Source organism: Conger conger, chromosome 11, assembly GCF_963514075.1.
Source record: "Conger conger chromosome 11, fConCon1.1, whole genome shotgun sequence".
NCBI classification, from domain to species: Eukaryota; Metazoa; Chordata; class Actinopteri; order Anguilliformes; family Congridae; genus Conger; species Conger conger.
Window position 1 is genome coordinate 42,105,129 of NC_083770.1, and position 18,131 is coordinate 42,123,259.

The following is an 18,131-nucleotide window of genomic DNA, read 5'->3' on the forward strand; positions in this document are numbered from 1 at the left end:
GAAAACTATGTACACACATAATGTATTGTTTTAAAAAGAAATAAACAATTGCATTTTCATTGGCTGTTAAATCAGCTTGGGTTTTTACTTTGAAGTCAATGGGCGAAACGCTCTTTTGCACTCAGCAGCCATACTTCCGGATGCTTCTCTGCTTAGGCTGGCCAAGGGCCTGCGTTCCTGTCCAGTTTATATGCATGTCTATGGCAAGTAAACATCAAATTCAATGGAAGTACTCTTGTTGTACTTTGGAGGACCAAAAATGCTTCAGAGCACACTTTCCATTCCCAGGAGTCATTGCGTTTTCAGAGCTGACAGCAAAGAAGAATTGGACTTTTAAATAATCAATCAAATACAACGGAATGTAAGCTATCTAGCTAAAAACTACATATGATAGCTAACGTCACCGACTGGAGATGACTAACGTTAGCTGCGAATATCACGTTTTCTCTCATCTTAACCACAAATTTGTATAGCAAATATGTTCTTCATAGGTAGCTAGCTAACTGTCACTTCAGATGTCAGTCACTTCTGCTAGTCACCGCGCTCAGGGCATATTCATCAAAATCAAAGAGTGCAGACTGTGGAGAGCATGTGAGTATGGAACACTGAAGTATGGGTCCCGTGGGTCAGGATTCTTCTGATTTGGGTGCCATGGCAACAGACTAAGGGAGGTGAGCGTTTTTAGAGGTGAGATGGTTTTAAAGAGAATGAAAGATAAGAAGAACAATCAAAGAAATGTTAAATGTTAAAATGACGCAATACAGCAACTCAGATAAACAGTGTGTGCAGCAAAGGGAGCCAGGAAAGGAGGAAGTCCATACGAACAAGAACAGGAAGTGAACCTGAAACAAGCTCAAGGATCGTCTCTGGGTGAGCTCTGACTGCATGCCGACATCCCCGGTCTACTTCCAGGTTGCTTTGCGGTTCTGACCCGATAACGTCTTTACAGATGGCAGCTCTCTTGTGTTGTTGCGGTGAGAAGATAAGAGGGGTTTCACTAACACTGTGGACAAGTCTGCGAGAACACTGTGTGTGAGAGTTAAAGAAATCTGTCTATTAAGAACTTTTAAATCACATTTACCCACAGCGACAAAGTCACAGTTGATCACCATTTTGTTTTGATGATGCAGGACATTTTTATTTGTTTTTCAACTGGAAAAAGGTGTTGAAAGATGACAGGGAATCAGTCTTTTTTTTCCAGCGGTGTTAGCTTTACTTGAGGGAGTTCATGAATTTGGCCACATTCTCAAACACCTCCTCTATCGTACCGTCACCAGCAACCTGATCAGAGAAGAGAGCAGGAGATGAGTGACAGTATAAACATAGACGTATTGCAGAAAATACCTATTTCCCCATTTAAGGCAGAAAGTATTTCATTTTTTTTCCTGTCTTAAAGGTGAGACACTGAGATAAGATATCAGATAGAAGAATAAAACAACCAATGTACTGTACCACAATAACATGACAAAGCCCAGCTTAAATAGAACGTATAAGTGACAGAGCATAAATATATTATGCGCCACTGGGATGGTGTGTTTTTAGGGTCTCTCCCGTCACTGTTCAATATTCAGATATTCAGTCAGGCTTAAGCGGTGGCGAGTCTTATTTGGGATGTTATTTTGAGTGCATAAAATGCGTAATTCTCCACTCTATTATGTCGGCACGATATGATTATTATTATTTTTTACATTTCTAGTCACTGGAATAGTGGGAGAGGGAAAAAGAATGCTAAATGAATTCTAAATTGTTACCAAACCATGTAGTTATTGTATTACCTGTAACCTATACATATGAATCCATAGTTTATTGTAAGATATTGAATATATTTCCTTAGATATTTTCCATCAATATATTGATATTGAAAAAAAAAACTAAATCAGGATATTGTTGGACCCTACTGAACAGGACTAATCGGCCAACAGACCTGCATTTGCATACAGCCGAGAAGGCGGGACAGCATTAGGGACCCACCTTACAGACGATGCCCTTGTCTTTATAGTGGTCGAGGACGGGCTCCGTTTTTTCGTAGAAGAGCTCCACCCGTTTCTTGATCGTGTCATAGTTGTCATCGGTACGGCCGCTCGTCTTCGCCCGATTCAACAGCCTCTCAATCATGGTCTCCTTGGTTACGTCAATGTACAGCAAAAGGGTAGGCTCTCCAACCTGCCAATCAAAGACCAGAAGACAGATAAAAGAACTATCCACCAATTGGCACTGTAAGGGTAATTTTCTTCATCGATTCCTAATTGACAATGTGTGTTAACATAGAGACCACGTGATTAAAAATAACCTTTTATTTTTTATCTTGATTACAATTAGACCACTTTCTGATTTAAGTGTTTTCTTAAATCAGATTGTCTGCTGAAGTGATTTACACAAAAAATATTGATTTGATTCAGTTTTTAACTATTCTGCCAAATGACTAAAATGTAATGTAAAATGTATAGTACATTTATTTAGGACCTTTCATTGAATTATGAATCTTATCTGTACAGAATGTTATACAGGTGCCAACAACTTTTGCACAGTACTGTATATAAAAAAGGGCAATTTCCCTAACAGGCACACAGCACATGCACTAGCTGAGGTGAAAAAAAATAAAAGCACCACCCCACTATAAACACAAATGAAATTTATTTCATTTGACCTGCTGGTACTAGCTTGTGCATTAATCCTCAGTGATGTAATTTAAACCAGCGTGCATTTAGCTGATTCTCAGTAAATCGACAGATCCATAATGACCTCTATTTAGTGGCTGACTGACTGTTTTATCTTTCTGCCTTTTTTTACCTCACAGGTGAGGTAAATTCTATGTTTGAACTCATTTGCAAGTAAAAAAGCATCTGCGTACTGTATGTGGGGCCAATCAGAAATGCATGTAATAGTGAGTGAAAATGGACTGTCTGTGATCAGAAATCACTCCAAATGTACGCATATTTCTGTTTAAATGCAACATTTAAGTGTTCAATTCAGGATCTGCGAAGTTCAGATTCAGAACTTGGGTTGTTAATGAACAACTAAACTACCAGCTCTCTATTTGTATTTAAAGGTACAATAGGTATTTTTGTGTTAAAACATTGTTACAAGACAACTATAAATCCCTTCCTATCCTTGAAAAAGGCTCACTGAAATGTTTACTCTGCCTGTGTTTATTGTCCTTAAATTATGGTTTGGAATAAAGTGTTGTGCTTTGCGTGTGTTTTTGCAGCAATTCCTCTCTAGACCGTTAGAAGTCCGAGATTACCGCACCTTTACCTTTACTGCACCTTTAGTGTTATAAAAGTTCACAAAGCTCAAACTGCGTGAATATGGTTCAGAAACTATATATGGTGCTTAATAAATATAATCTCTCTGTAGCATCTCCTCAACCTCAATGTATGTAAATAGCCTACAATGTGGACTAAACTAAAATAATAAGACTGAACATCCCCCTGACCTCTTTTTCAAATTCCTTTCCTTGTGTGACATTTCTGGGATATCCGTCGATCAGAAAGCTACTGGAGGCACCAGCCTTCTCGATCATAGCAAGCCTAAGCATCTCCAAAACGGTTTTCTGTGGGGAGACAGAGAAACACACATGTACACACATGCACTGACAGAGCTACAGTATTGTAAAAATGTCTGAGGCAACCCTAGACTTTATTATATATATGTTCATTTTTTTGTGTGTTAGTATAAAATAACACATTTCAGATATCCAAATATTCATTTTCAAATGTATTTAATTTTACTGTATTACTGTATTTACTGTATTTACTGGTCACAAAAAATATTGATTTGATTCAGTTTTGAAGTATTCTGCCGAATGACTGAAATGTAATGTAAAATGTATAGTACGTTTATCTAGGACCTTTCATTGAATTAGTTTTGAAAGAATCTTGTATGTATAGAATGTTGTGCAGTATGTATATGTGTCCCTGTGTGTACATGCCTGTGTGTGTGTGTACACATAGTTGTATTTATTTGTGATTAGGCGTGTATGTGTACATATTTGTGTGTGTATGTGAGTGTGTTTGTATGCCTTTGTGTGTGCACCTGTGTCTGTACGTGTGGTGTGTTTGCGTCTGTGTTTTTCTGTGTGTGTGTGTGTGTGCGTGTGTGCCTGTGTATTGTGTGTGTCTGTGTTTCTTTGTGTTTGGTTTTCTCTGCGCTTCCTTGCTGAAAAAAACAAACAGCTGGTGACTGGTGTACCAGTTCAGACAAGCTACCAGCACTAGCTGGTTGACCAGCTCATACCCAGCTAGACCAGCTTATGACCAGCTCAATTTTCAAGTTGGTCCAGCTGGCATAGCAGGATTTTACAGCAGGGATGTGTGTCCTTGCTTCTCACCAGGGGGACCAATTGTCCCTTTTCCATGATGGCTGCCAGCTCCTTGCCCTTCGCGGACCCAGACTTGACCTCAGCACGCAGAAGGTCACCTGTGGACAGGTGAGTGTAGCCATAGTTGGCCACAATTTTCCTACACTGTGTGCCCTTCCCAGCGCCAGGTCCGCCTGCAGAACAGAGGAGGATTACGGAACAATGAATCACAATCATTTCAGCTCAAAAGCCTCCAAAAGTCCTCTTTCTGAAAAGACCATACGCTGTAACAGAGTATCAGTGTGTTCCAGTGAGTTCCACTGATACTGAATGGGGAGGCTACCATAAACATGAATTGGTCAGTTGCTAATAGTTTGCCCTAATTATTTGATATGTTTCTGAGCTACATTCAAAGCTTCCATACATGTCCAACATAACCATTCATTTTTCTGAATCGATTGAAAGAACAAATTGCAAATTGGAGCAAATGGTAAATGGACTGCATTTATGCATTTTCCAGAAACTTGGCTACACGAAACACAATTAATGCTTCTCATTCACCCATTCACACTCACAGTGAAAGGCTGCCACACAAGGCATCCAAAGACAAAAAACACAGATTAAAATTTAGCAAGCACAACTGCCAATCATGTTTTAAGGATGAGATGCTTGACTTTTAATAACTTTAAGACGAGAACCTGGTCATATAGCTTTTAAAAAGTATTTAAAGACAAGCTGAAATCAAAATGAACTTTTACCTCAATTTAGTACATAATTTCGGTTATTGGCAATGAGTGGGCAGACCAGCCCTGCACGTGGTTGGTGTGCGAGTCTGACTGAGCAGCTGCTGCAGTAACAACTTTGTACCACCGGAGGGAGCTCAAACCGAGGACATGCCTCCAAACGTTTTAAAATACGGGAGATCTTTCCGGGGTGGTAGAAAACAAAAACAAACAGCTAAGACAATGTTAAGATGGGAAAAAAAGTCCAACCACACTTTGGTATTGATCATAAAAATAAAAATAAAAATTCACAATGAAATTGTATCCACACAGCTACTTGTGATTTATGTCTTTGGGAGACAAATTTTTTATCCCCAATGACCGATACTGAAGTCTATCTAAGCCTTGCATGATGTTTAGAAATACACTCACCGAACACTTTATTAGGTATTTATTACTTATTTTTTAGACTTCTACTGCTGTAGCCTATCCACTTAGAGTTATGATGCATTGTGTGTTCAGAGATGCTCTTCTGCACACCACTGTTGTTATGTAATGAAGTGGATGGGCTACAGCAGCAGAAGATCAATAAGCCTAAAAAATAAGTCTAATAAATGCCTAATAAAGTTCTCAGTGAGGGTAAGTAGTCTTATTCTTGCTTCACAACACTAAAGAAAAAACCCTTCACTTTTATACAATGTGTTTTCCAGCTTTTGCAGCACTGCCTAAATTGGTTGTCTAGTATAATGAATAAAACATTCTCCTTTAATGATTTATATATGTTATATTACATTCATTTAGCATGGTAGGGGCTAAACCAGTCAGATGTAGCAGATGGCTAGGTGGCCAGTTTCTTTATGAGAATTCGGTAAAGGACAACAAAATTGCTCTTTTAAAAAAAATGTGCCACAGTATCTTAAATAACCAACGGTTCAACGTGTTATCCAAAGGATGGAACCTTCCATAGTACGGTGCCCAGGTCACTGACGAGTTCCCTCTACAGGTCCACCAGCACCTCTTCTAGCATCAGCTTACCGTTTTACAGGTGCCCCATTCAAGCACTAAACAAGCCCACACCTCCTTAGCAGGATCAATGTCAATGTCAAGGGTAGAGGGTTGTACAGATGCTGGCCACACATTTTGACACATTTTGGCCCACTTTCAAATGCTGTTTCTATAGCGTTCATTCTGGCTATTTTCATCAAACCACTGAGTTTTCCCTGGTTCATATCCTAACCTTATCCATTATGACCTGCACCCACATTGGCCCATTTTGGATAAGATCGGACACCCTATATATATTTGATATGACACAGTCACAGTTTGAAGAAAGCAGTATAGTACAGTAGCCTGACTTAGACTTACCCACAACAAAGATTATCTTGTGGTTCTTCAGTTCCTCTGAAAGACATGCAGAGGAAGGAGAGTGAGGCATTGCTTCTGGTTTTGTTATTGTTATAGGTTATGCATAGGGCGTTTGTTCTGAAATGATATCTGATGACAGCCTCCCTTGACTTATTTAACTTTCTCTGCTCTGCAGGGAAAGGCGTTCACAGTATCAGAGCCAGACTTGGGTCAAATACATAATTGTTTTCGATTCAAATACTTTTCTACATTTACCGAGCTTGTCTGGTGATTAGTTACCTATGACATACTCCTAAAAAGAGCAAAACTCGGCTTCTGGTCGTCTTGGTTGACTCAATTGCACCAGGTGACAAAGTATTTTGAATCCAAAACAGTTACGTATTTGACCCAGGTTTGGCCAAGACGTACATTCCAATGGCTCCTGTGCTGCTCAAAGGCATTCCAAGTGTCACAGTGGGTAATGTCTTTCTCCTCAACTCTTTCTGCTGAGGTCTTGTCTAAATGTGCATACAGTAAATGTGGATCTGGATTATCTGGATTTGAAATATCTAGTCACTCCTGAAATATGACACAGGAGTTCACTGTTTCTTTTGGGATTGAAAGCTCCAAGTCTTTTTGACTGTAATGGAATTCCTGTCTGAACACATTGCCAAAAGATTTGTATCTTGGTTGGTTGAGACTTGTCTGTGCTGGCTGAGTTGGTTTGTGCAGAACTATGTGCTTGGTTGTGTTTGACTGTGTAGAACTTAGTACACAGTTGTCTTAGTTTGTGTTGTATTACTTATTCGTGTGTGGTCTTCGTGCCACCCTTCCAAAGAGTTTCTTGGTATAGAGGTGCCATTTTACGGTTCTTTTTGAGACTTGCTGATCCCAAGATGCAGCCAATCTCTGCAATTCTTAAAACTGTGATGCTTGGGTTCTTTATGGCCTCCCTCACTATCTTCCTCACCATCAGTGGGTACAACGTGCACTTGGGTCCTCTTCCTGACAAGTTGGGAACCATTCCATATGTTTAAATTGTTTATTTTTATTTACATTTATTGCCCTTACATTGCTAAGTGGTATGTTTAACCATTTATGTATATTTTTTAACCATTACCAGACTTGTGATGGTCAATTACCGTCTCTCTCTTTTGAAATGACAGTTCTTTGGCTTTTCCGATGCTGCTGGATGGCAAACATAAACAATAAACAACCTCTCTGCTGCCACTGATGGGACTGTGTTAGCACTGCATCTGATTTGTGAAGATATTTGGCTGTGAGGAAAAGTTTGTTGAATACTTACCTGCCATGGTGATCTGCTGCGTGAAGAGAAGTCCCCCTAACTGAAACCACAAGAGACAGCGTAGGGCAGTTAAGCAGAAGCTTCAATGTGCTGGAGTACAGAACCAAAACAACAAAAATGGTGTTACTCTCAGAATACTTATGGGCCAGACTGTAGATAATGTGTGTGTGTGTGCGTGTGTGTGTGTGTGTGGGTGAGGATGAGGATGGTATAGTTTTCATATAGGCAAAGTGTGGTATACATCTTGAGTGTATATGATGCGTTTCCATTTTGTTGCACCATGGGAAGGCTTCACAGTACATGAGTGGCCACCGTATAACTTCACAGCATGTGTTATAAACCTTTTTCTGAAAGCTTCACAACATATGTTATGGCTACTGACCATGTGTTATACTGTAGATATCAGGGATCAGTGTGGTTCTGTTGGTACTGTAAGTGCTGTTAAACTTCCACAGCATCTCAAAGCATGTCTAATAGACATTGATCACTGTGAAACTATTAGGCTGCTCTCCCTTGATAACATATCACACTCTAATCCAATTGTGTCATGTTATCAGTTTTAATGTGAAAAGTGTTCATCAGGACCTTTTCTTTTAGTGTTAGTTTGACTATGAAATGTGAAGTACTGTTCTTTTTCAAGATCATTATTCTTTCTTTAAGTTTACATGTTAAACATGAAAATGAAAAACTTGAGCTAAATACCTCAACTTTAATCTCAACAGACCACAATGTCTTCCAGAAGGCCTCTCATATGCAAAAATATGCAAAATAATAGGGATTAACATTCTTAATAAAATATGAAACTTTACATGCCTAACATGCAAACTAATGAAAATAATAATCCTTTGAAAAAGAGTACTTCTCATGTTCAACATGTAAACTAAAAACAGTAATTCCTCCCATACGAACAAGAATCTTGGGGTGACTCTTGATAACCACCTCACCCTGGCTCCACATGTCTCCTCCACTGCCAGAACCTGCAGGTTCTTCCTCTACAAAATACGCCGTATCCGTCATCTCCTGACGCTCATCACTTCCCGAGTTGCCTTGTGGCTCCCTCATTACCAGCACCAGGCGGTTGAGCTGCATGTTCACACCTGTTTTCCGTTCTGGTCCCTCAGTGGTGGAATGACTTGCCTACCACTGTCAGGACAGCAGAATGCCTCCCCATATTTTGGTGTAGACTAAAAACACACCTTTTCAGACTATACCTTAAATCCTCCCTCCTGATATCCTCCCCCCCTTCCGATATCCCTAACCCTTTATATATATATATATATATATATATATATAAAAATTGATATACATTTGCACTTACGATGACTGTTGTCTTTTGTTTTAGAACAGCTCTTCATGTGTGTTTTACTACTTATGGATCTGATGCTTTTAACCTGTGGAAGAACCTATGCACTTGTAAGTCACTTTGGATTAAAAGAGCAGATCTTGAAAAATGTTTCACAGTCAAATTACCACTAAAAAGGTCCTGATGAAGAATGCATTTGTACGCTTTTGACATTAAAAATAATCACACTCCAACCTTGTCATGTTATATGTCATGGAGAGAGAGCAGCCTATTAGTTTCTCAGTGATCAATGTCTTCTAGAAATGCTTTGAGAAGTCATGGCATCCATCCATCCATCCATCCATTATCTTAACCCGCTTATCCTGAACAGGGTCGCAGGGGGGCTGGAGCCTATCCCAGCATACATTGGGCGAAAGGCAGGAATACACCCTGGACAGGTCGCCAGGCCATCGCAGGGCACACACACCATTCACTCACACACTCATATGGGCAATTTAGACTCTCCAATCAGCCGAACCTGCATGTCTTTGGACTGTGGGAGGAAACCGGAGTACCCGGAGGAAACCCACGCAAACACGGGGAGAACATGCAAACTCCGCACAGAGAGGCCCCGGCCGACGGGGATTTGAACCCAGGACCTCCTTGCTGTGAGGCGGCAGTGCTACCCACTGCACCATCCGTGCCGCCAAGTCATGGCATTCGATACCTAATACATGCTGTGAAGTTTAACAGCACTTAATAAAAATTGACATCTATAAGACATGCTAAAAAGTTTCGTAGCACTCAATATCCATAACATATGTTGCAAAGTTACATAAGTCTATAACACATGTTGGTAAGTTACACAGCAGCCACTCCCATACTGAGAAACCATACCTCACATACAGACACTCACAGTCAACCTCGCTCTCTCATTCTCTCTCTTATTTCTTACGGACCTCTCACTGAAGCAAGTGCAGTCCTTCTTGTTCAGGCAGCCCGGGTCCTGTACTTTGCAGGTGTCCACCCCACTGCCTTTATACAAAGCTCACACGCCTTCCAGGGTGGGTGTGGTGGCACAGAAGGTGAATGCAGAACAACCTGTCTGCCTCTAATTTATCTGAGCTCACTGACTGTATGCCTTCGGCCAAGCCGTGTTTACTGTACAAAAGAACACGCAAAGAACCTCAAAACTCAAAGCCACACCGCTGGTCCTCACCTCTCCCCTGGAACACAACGCCCCTGCTTCCTCAAGGTATTCTGGGAGAAGTTCTGGCTCAGAGAATCCTGATACACACAGACACACACAATAACGAACGTGTTATTGGAATACCGAGTACAACCTGCAACCAACTAACTTTCTAACTAAATGTGCCATTGACATCCACAAACTAATGGATATAATCTACTAGCATTAGTGTAGTTACATAACATGACATTACAGGCATTTAGCAGACGCTCTTATCCAGAGCGATGTACAACGAAATGCAACATGTTATACATGTTATAGCATGTATAGCATAGCTTGTACAGCTTCATGGATCATGACATTGTTACACTGTTTGCAAACTATTTAGAATGACCAAAGATGAAATATGCAATCATATACTACACATATATCATATACTACTCTAGTGGGTAAATACATATGACTTGCCCAACAGGAAGGATTAGGTAAATAAAAGGTACAATGAACAATTTGCATCTGCAGGGAAATGCCTGTAGCGTAGTGGTTAAGGTAAATGACTGGGACATGTGAGGTTGGTGGTTCTAATCCCGGTGTAGCCACAATAAGATCCGCACAGCCGTTGGGCCCTTGAGCAAGGCCCTTAACCCCACATTGCTCCAGGGGAGGATTGTCTCCTGCTTAGTCTGATCAACTGTACGTCGCTCTGGATAAGAGCGTCTGCCAAATGCCAATAATGTAATGTAAAAATGGTTCTTATTTAATTTATTATGGCAGTTGCCTGTAGAACTTCTTGATGAAAAATGTTGTTATTGTAAGATGTGGAAATGTATGTTAATTTCTTCTGCTGGTCTTAGATGTGCACGCATGTGAGTGAACATTTTGTTTTATTATTTTTTATGAAGTGTTGCTTTCACTTTCTCAAGTTTTCACTGCATTTGCGCACATTTGATTTGATGTGTTTGACAGAAAATTATGCTGTTGATTGGTAATTGATTGGACAGTTGTATTACAATGGTCAGGCAACTATTGTACTAACCTTAAGGTGTCAGGTTTGATTTCCAGGCCGGACATTGCTGCTATACTCTTGAGCAAGATAATGTAAACTATTTCAGTACTATGTAAATTGATATTATGTAAAAGAGATGCAAGGGGCAATTCATACCCTTCTCATACCCTTCCCTGTATCCTGCAATTACATGAAAAAGCCATGCAAATAAAAACAAAGTAACAGTACTCACTTTAATCCAAATCCACTATCACAAATAAATTGCATGGAGTGTACATAGCAACTAATACAATTATGTCAATGATGTGCTTACGTTTGAGCTAAATTATTTGAGCTGTTAATGTAGCTAACATTACGTCAACTTGCTATCAATAACTAGCTTTAATGCTGCAAGCCCTTGCTTCTGAAAAAATGTCAGAAGAGCCAGAGCACAAGAAAGCAAAATGCAGCCAAACAAAGCTTTAATGTTACATCCCCACCATCCACAACTCTGTTGGAGCTGGGCCTCCCAAACCCTACAAACTTTCACGTTGAGATGCTGGAACTACCATGTCTGGAATCAACAATCATACCACGTCATATAATTTATCATGTGTCTTATGTTTGGTCAAGCAATAAACCTAAACCTATTGACCATGTCTGCATGCATTATACACTCAGTGAGTATTTCATTAGGTATCTATTAGACTTATTTTTTAGACTTCTACTGCTGTGGCCTATCCACTTCCAGTTATGATGCGTTGTGTGTTCAGAGATGCTCTTCTGCATACGACTGTTGTAATGTGTGGTTATTTGCCTTACTGTCACCTTCCTGTCAGCTTTGACCAGTCTGCCCATTCTCCTCTGACGTCTCATTAACAAGTTGTTTCTGTCTGCAGAACTGCTACTTGCTGGATTTTTTTTTTTGCACCATTCTTTGCAAACCCTAGAGACTAGTGTGCATGAAAATTCCAGGCGATCAGCAGAAATACTCAAACCACCCTGTCTGCCACCAAAAATCATTCCACGGTCAAAGTCACTTTGATCACATTTTTTCCCCATTTTGATGATTGATGTGAACTTTAACTGAAGCTCCTGACCCGTATCTACATGATTGTATGCATTGCACTGCTGCCACACAATTGACAGATTAGATAATGGCATGAATAAGTAGGTATAATAAAGTAAAAATGTTCCTAATAATGTTATCAGTGAGTGTACATTGACTTGCAGTCACAAGGTTCGCTGATTGGAGAAACGTGCTATTTGTGTTAACAAGTAGATGTACCTACAGTAATAAAGAGGCCATTGAGTGGACTTGAGTGGAATTATATTAACATTTGTATTATTAGACACACAATTGAGGCAGACCACATTCTATATGAAGTAGCCATTTTGATTTGAGCGAGGCTGAATCCACGGCAACAGAAAACCTGTGCAGTTGACTGAGGTATGGAACGGAACACTGACACTACGGTACTGACTATTATACTGGAGCCTTCTCATTGGCATTCTCTTTCACTGAGTGCGTGATCAGCAGGTCAACATGCTGGGGCTGCATGCGCTGACTGTTTTTTTTATTTTATTTCTTTTGTATCATTAATTTGGACAAAGAGTGGGGCCTCTCTGATTCCCAGGCTGGTTTTCCTTTCCATTTAAATTTTTATGACTGTTTGATGTTAAAAGAGCAAAACCAGCACACTGCTGCCCCATGGTGGTCAGATATATCCCTTTCCACATCAAGGAGGATAGGGGCCACCAGGTCTTTAACCCTTGTGCGGCGGACATATTTCTGTTACTCAGGACCTTTTCGCGGGTCTGGTGGACCCATACCATTATTGGGGTCTTAAAACAATACAGTCATAACAATTTATGTAAAAATACTTCACAGATGTTGGTCTTATCTTAATTACAAGCAATATAGACCATAACATATAGCATATATGGTTAATATGTGCCATTTACCCCTGCTAAATCACATTCATTAGTATTCGTTTTTTGGGATGAAATGTGATTTTGGTCAAACAAATCAATAATAATCAAAACTGGGAGGAATAAATCATGTTTTTCTTCAACAAATATAAAGGAGAGAAGGCTTTCTTCAATATTGGTGTTTATTGATTTAAATAAAATTGAAATTAGGATACAGAACACAAATTTAACAATGAACACATGCCCACAATAAGGCGGAAAACAGCAAAGCTTTCTGGGGCCCAGCCACAAGGAGGGGGCAAATGCAGTCCAGTCATAAAAAACTGGAGGGCCCTTTCACTGGACTTTAGTTCAGAGACCCAGTCATTACTCAAACGGCCCTGATTGAACACAATATCTACACACCACACGAGGGGCACAGTCTGACAGTGTGGATCTAAATCTAAATCTAATAATCTAAAGGAGAAAGTACACACGCACGCAGGCAAGCATGCATGCATGCATGCACGCACGCACGCACGCACACACACAAACACACACACACACATAATAGTCCAAGAAAGGAGGAAGACCAGGTAAGGGTACACAGCAAACCCTATACTTATAAAACATATAAACCTCATACTTATAACCTTCGGGTCCAGTGGACCTGAATAGCCTGTATGTAATGTAAATGTGTAGGGCGGTGCACAGTATGTACTCAATGAAAATGAGTTAATTTACATGTTCTTCACAGAAAATGAGCCAAGGGTTATGAGTCAAAGGTTGAAAAAAATATTTGTTGTATTATTTTTATTTTAGTAAACATTGAAAACGGGTCCCACAGTCCCGAACCTCTTTAGAGGGTTAAGGCAGTGTATTTCACAATCCAATTACTTCAGAGAATTTAAATTATAGTGTTCCAAAATATGAGTAAAGTATGAGCAGTCTTTGTGGTTGTAGTTTAGCAACCTGTCGACAGCAGGAATTCTTCCAGTTTACAATAAAAATTAAAAAATTACGGATCATTCGCTCCACTGTCCAGAATGTTTTTCTGTTCCACTGAAATAATTGAGTGAATGATATTGTTAACTTAATTACCACACCACTAATGAAATAATTACTTTCAGCTAACTAAATATTAGTGCCTGTCTCTAATCCATGAAATGTCACTCTGTGGAATTCCTTTGTGTGGACAGATGACTGAAAGTAACTTGTTTTGGCGTCTGTGAAAAGGGACATTGAATATTTTGGACATGTTCATCATGCATTTCGGTTTATATCTTTCTGTGCGTAAACTTCTCCAGGAGCGGTTGTGAAATTCACCAGCCCCTTCCCCCCACCTGCTGTATGCAACGCAAAAACTGCCAAAAAAAACTGGAACCCTTCCCCCAGATGCACTCTCTCCTTACCCTCTGCCTGAAGTACCTTGGGGAACAGTCTGTCATTCACCACAGAGCTGATGTCTCTGAATATGTCGTCCTCGTCTCGATCGGCATCAATCTGGATGGAGGAGAGACGGCGATGAGTGCCCTGCTTTCCTACCCCCCCCTGGGGGCGCTCTAGAACTAATAAAGCCAGGCCTCGAACTTGCTCTCCAAAATGAACGTCCAAGTGTGCAAGCTAAACAGGAAACTGGCACTAATATCTAAGAGCAATGAACTGAATGTAGTACATTGAGATAATGACACATGGTGTATTCTTTTTTTGGAAAACAAAACCTGACTGCAGATACAAAAGATTTCTGCAGTTACACTAATGAATTGTGGGAGCTTTGGGGGATGAATGGCTCTAATCCACAGAGTTAATTAACCAATAGGCAATTCTGAGGCATTGTCTGATTACTTACTAGAGAAGAGCGTTGCCCAGGCAACAAGCTTCAAAGCTTCAGGGGGCGGGGTTCAATTGAATATAAAAATTCTACTCTAGTGGGTAAAGTGTTTATCAAAATGGACCTGAAGAGGCAACTCAAACAGCCACAGAGCAACAACTGCAATAAAAAAAAAACAAAAAAACAAGTTCAATCAAATAAATCCCCCTCTGTACTCTCAGAATGTTCTTAAATAAAACTTAATATCAGTGAAGTGCGAATTTCCACTAGCTTCTCTCAAAATATCTCCTGCTTAATTTGTGGAGGAATCAATATTCCGGCGAACTCTCAAGGGGGTCTTTCAAGAGCGCGGCGCGGAGACGTACCCGGACGATAAGTGCCCTCTCCTGGTAGTACTTGGCAATCAAGCTGATGTTCTGCTTGAAGGTCTCCAGTCGTCTCTCGATGGCATGGGTGTTGTCGTCAGGGCGACCCTGCTGGGCCGCCCTCTTCTCCAGACGCTGTCGGAGCTGCTGATTGGAGCAGGCCAGCAGGACAACCAGGTCTGGGGAGCCAATCTGGAGACAGGTGGTGTGGTAATGCGGTTTGAGTGGATAACAGGGCAGAATTGTTCTATGGAACGGCACCAGACCTTGGTCAAATACGTAATTGTTTTGACTCAAATAGTTTTCTGTGTTTGTTTCATCTTGCCTAGTGCAATTGAGCCAACCAAAGAGGACCAGAAGGCGGGGTTTGCACTTTCTGATAGTACTTCATAGGTTCCAATAACCAAGACAAGGTCAGTAAAGTGTAGAAAACTATTTGAATCCCAAATAATTCTGCATCTGTGAAATACAAACACCTTAGCCTTAGATTAGCATTCTTGGTTCAAAGATTTCAAACGACAAAGTAGCACTCATTTACATTTTACATTTTAGTCATTTAGCCAAAGCTTTTAAACCAAAGTGACTTACAAGGCTGTGGTTTTCATGCTTTAGAAATGGCCGTGCCCACCTGCTCCTCAAAGGTGAAGGCTTGGGATATCTCCCGAGGGAATCCATCGACAATAAAGCCCCGGGCATCCTGCTTCTTTATAAACTGTTGCTTCAGCTCCTCAATGGTGGTCTCCTGGAGGAAGGGAAGACAGGAAGGCGGATGCTGATTTGACAGCTCAGAAGATAGAGAGGCACTGATAGGTCCCCAAACAAAACAAAAAAAATGGATTGAGGCCCTGTGTGAGGGTTGTAAAATGATACGTGAAAAAAACTAACAATTTTCACAATCATTCACAGTCAAATGAAACACTAAACCCATTGCATGCACTAGATTATTCGCAGCAGGGATGGACATTTCCAGTCCTGCAGAGGCAGTGTGTATGCAGGCTTCTGTCGTCACCAATTACACTGGCCAAATTAGCCTATAAGCTGAGCACCCATAGATTAGACCACAAGTTGTTTCATGTTACGACACTCGTGAACTTATCAAGAAATGTAGAGATAAAATATCAAACAATAAATGAATAGGCAAAATAAATATCTCAATAGCCAATAATTTGGCATGCCATCCAGAAACAGACATGGCCTTCCTTGCCCTCCCCTACCATGCAGGGAAGATTGTGCAAATGTATGTATTTAAAACCTTAAAGATAAGCTTTATTGGGAATGTTATCGTACTTTTCTTTTGTCCTCAAACTCCATCAGCATTAGAATATTCACTTAAGAACATTCTAATCATGTACTTGTGATCTCGCACCTTAAAGGGTTAAAAATTTAATTCCAGGTTTGAATGTAGGGTGGTGCCAGAAAATAAATACACTCATTAAGTAGGCCATAGGCACAGAAAGTTCAGAAGCCTCTGTTATAGAGAAGCTGTGCTGTGAACATGCATACAGTACATCCCTCGGCGAGCCCCGCCCCCCTGCCTGTGGTGCCAGCTCCCCATTGGCTATGATCTGGGCAATGAGCTCCCACTTCCTGTCGCTGGGGGCGTGGTGGAGCAGCTGGTTCCGCAGGATCTCGCCCACCGACACGCACTCGTAACCGTAGTGACCTGCCATCTTAGTGGTCTGGGTCCCCTTCCCACTTCCTGGTCCCCCTGAAGAGAGGGGAAAAAGAAGAGGGCAAGCTAACCTCAGATACAGGCATAGCTAAGGCGCACAGCAAATGGTTTGTACATCAATGTTTGGCACCATGCAAATGTGTTTAAGTGTCATCTGTAGTATAAAAGCATGAGTGATGAATTGTGATGGTGTTTGGTGCGTTCTTGCTGGTATGTGCTGTGTTACACTTGCATTTCCTGCTTCTGTGGCTTCTATCTATTGTATGTGATCTATACTTATGCAAGACGTGTCAGACCATCAAAGTTGATTATTATACAGTATCTTTCAGAGTGCACTATATCGGTACACGGCATCATTTCCTTATTCCATATTCGCCTTATCGCTCTGAACAAAAATCTGGCTCAGGCGGTAAGAGCAGTCATCTGGCAGTGCATCCTGCCCTGGGTGTGTCAAAGTGTCCCTGCGCAAGACACCTAACCCCCAAATGCTCCTGAGAAGCTGGTTGGTACCTTGCATGGCAGCCAATCACTGTTCGTGTGTGTGTGTGTGTATAAATGGGTGAAACATCAATGGTACAGTGCTTTGGATATAAAGGCGCGATATAAATTCCAACCATTTACCATTTATAACATGATTCATTTCATACACAGAGAACAGGGCCTCCTCACAGTGAGGCCCATAAGTATTTGGACATTGCAGTATTTACATCCATATGATGTGAACCGTGTAGGAATTACAGCCCTTTAAAATGTTGTCCCTGTCCAAATACTTACAGACCCCGCTGTATGTGATTTGTTTTTAATGATACTGTGTGACATCCCTGGGAGGGACATCATTTCTTGTCACTGGGAGCACTGCCAATTCCAGCTTTCACTGACATTTTATTTGCCTACAGTGAGAAAGCGAGTTAATTAAACAAACAAACATATCATATCAGCAAACACATCTTCACTGTTCATCCTCATGGGATCCTAGCAAAAATAACAAAGACAAAATAAACCAGACACAGCAAGTCAGTCTTTCCACTCTTCAGCTGTCCAGCTTTTAATCCTTGAGCTTTTCAGCCAAGTTTCTTGTACTTTCCCGCATTAGGACATTTCTAGCTAGTTCAACCATTGTGTATTGCTGTAACAGATTTCTTACTACATTTATGTTTTCACCATCCTACCTCCCCCTCTATAACCAGCTTCCTCCCTATTGGTTTTTTTTTATTTTTTCTCACC

The 18,131-nt window shown here is 40.7% G+C and overlaps 1 protein-coding gene across 3 annotated transcripts in view; it reads right to left on the reverse strand.

The window, feature by feature from the left end:
* Positions 1 to 1,111: 1,111 nt before the first annotated feature.
* LOC133140366 (adenylate kinase isoenzyme 1-like) overlaps positions 1,112 to 18,131 on the reverse strand; it is a 46,443-nt gene continuing 29,423 nt past the window's right edge. The window contains exons 4-14 of one of the 3 annotated variants that reach the window (XM_061260270.1): positions 16,771 to 16,943; positions 15,864 to 15,977; positions 15,236 to 15,427; positions 14,452 to 14,542; positions 10,174 to 10,241; positions 7,673 to 7,712; positions 6,388 to 6,423; positions 4,331 to 4,494; positions 3,437 to 3,553; positions 1,972 to 2,163; positions 1,112 to 1,281 (exon numbers count right to left, since the gene is read on the reverse strand). In XM_061260270.1, the coding sequence (XP_061116254.1) occupies positions 1,213 to 1,281; positions 1,972 to 2,163; positions 3,437 to 3,553; positions 4,331 to 4,494; positions 6,388 to 6,423; positions 7,673 to 7,712; positions 10,174 to 10,241; positions 14,452 to 14,542; positions 15,236 to 15,427; positions 15,864 to 15,977; positions 16,771 to 16,943 (1,256 nt within the window). In that variant the 3' untranslated portion in view covers positions 1,112 to 1,212. Of the gene's footprint in view, positions 1,282 to 1,971; positions 2,164 to 3,436; positions 3,554 to 4,330; positions 4,495 to 6,387; positions 6,424 to 7,672; positions 7,763 to 9,913; positions 9,969 to 10,173; positions 10,242 to 14,451; positions 14,543 to 15,235; positions 15,428 to 15,863; positions 15,978 to 16,770; positions 16,944 to 18,131 lie in introns of those variants that run through there. The other 2 variants (XM_061260271.1, XM_061260272.1) reach the window with 2 other exon arrangements.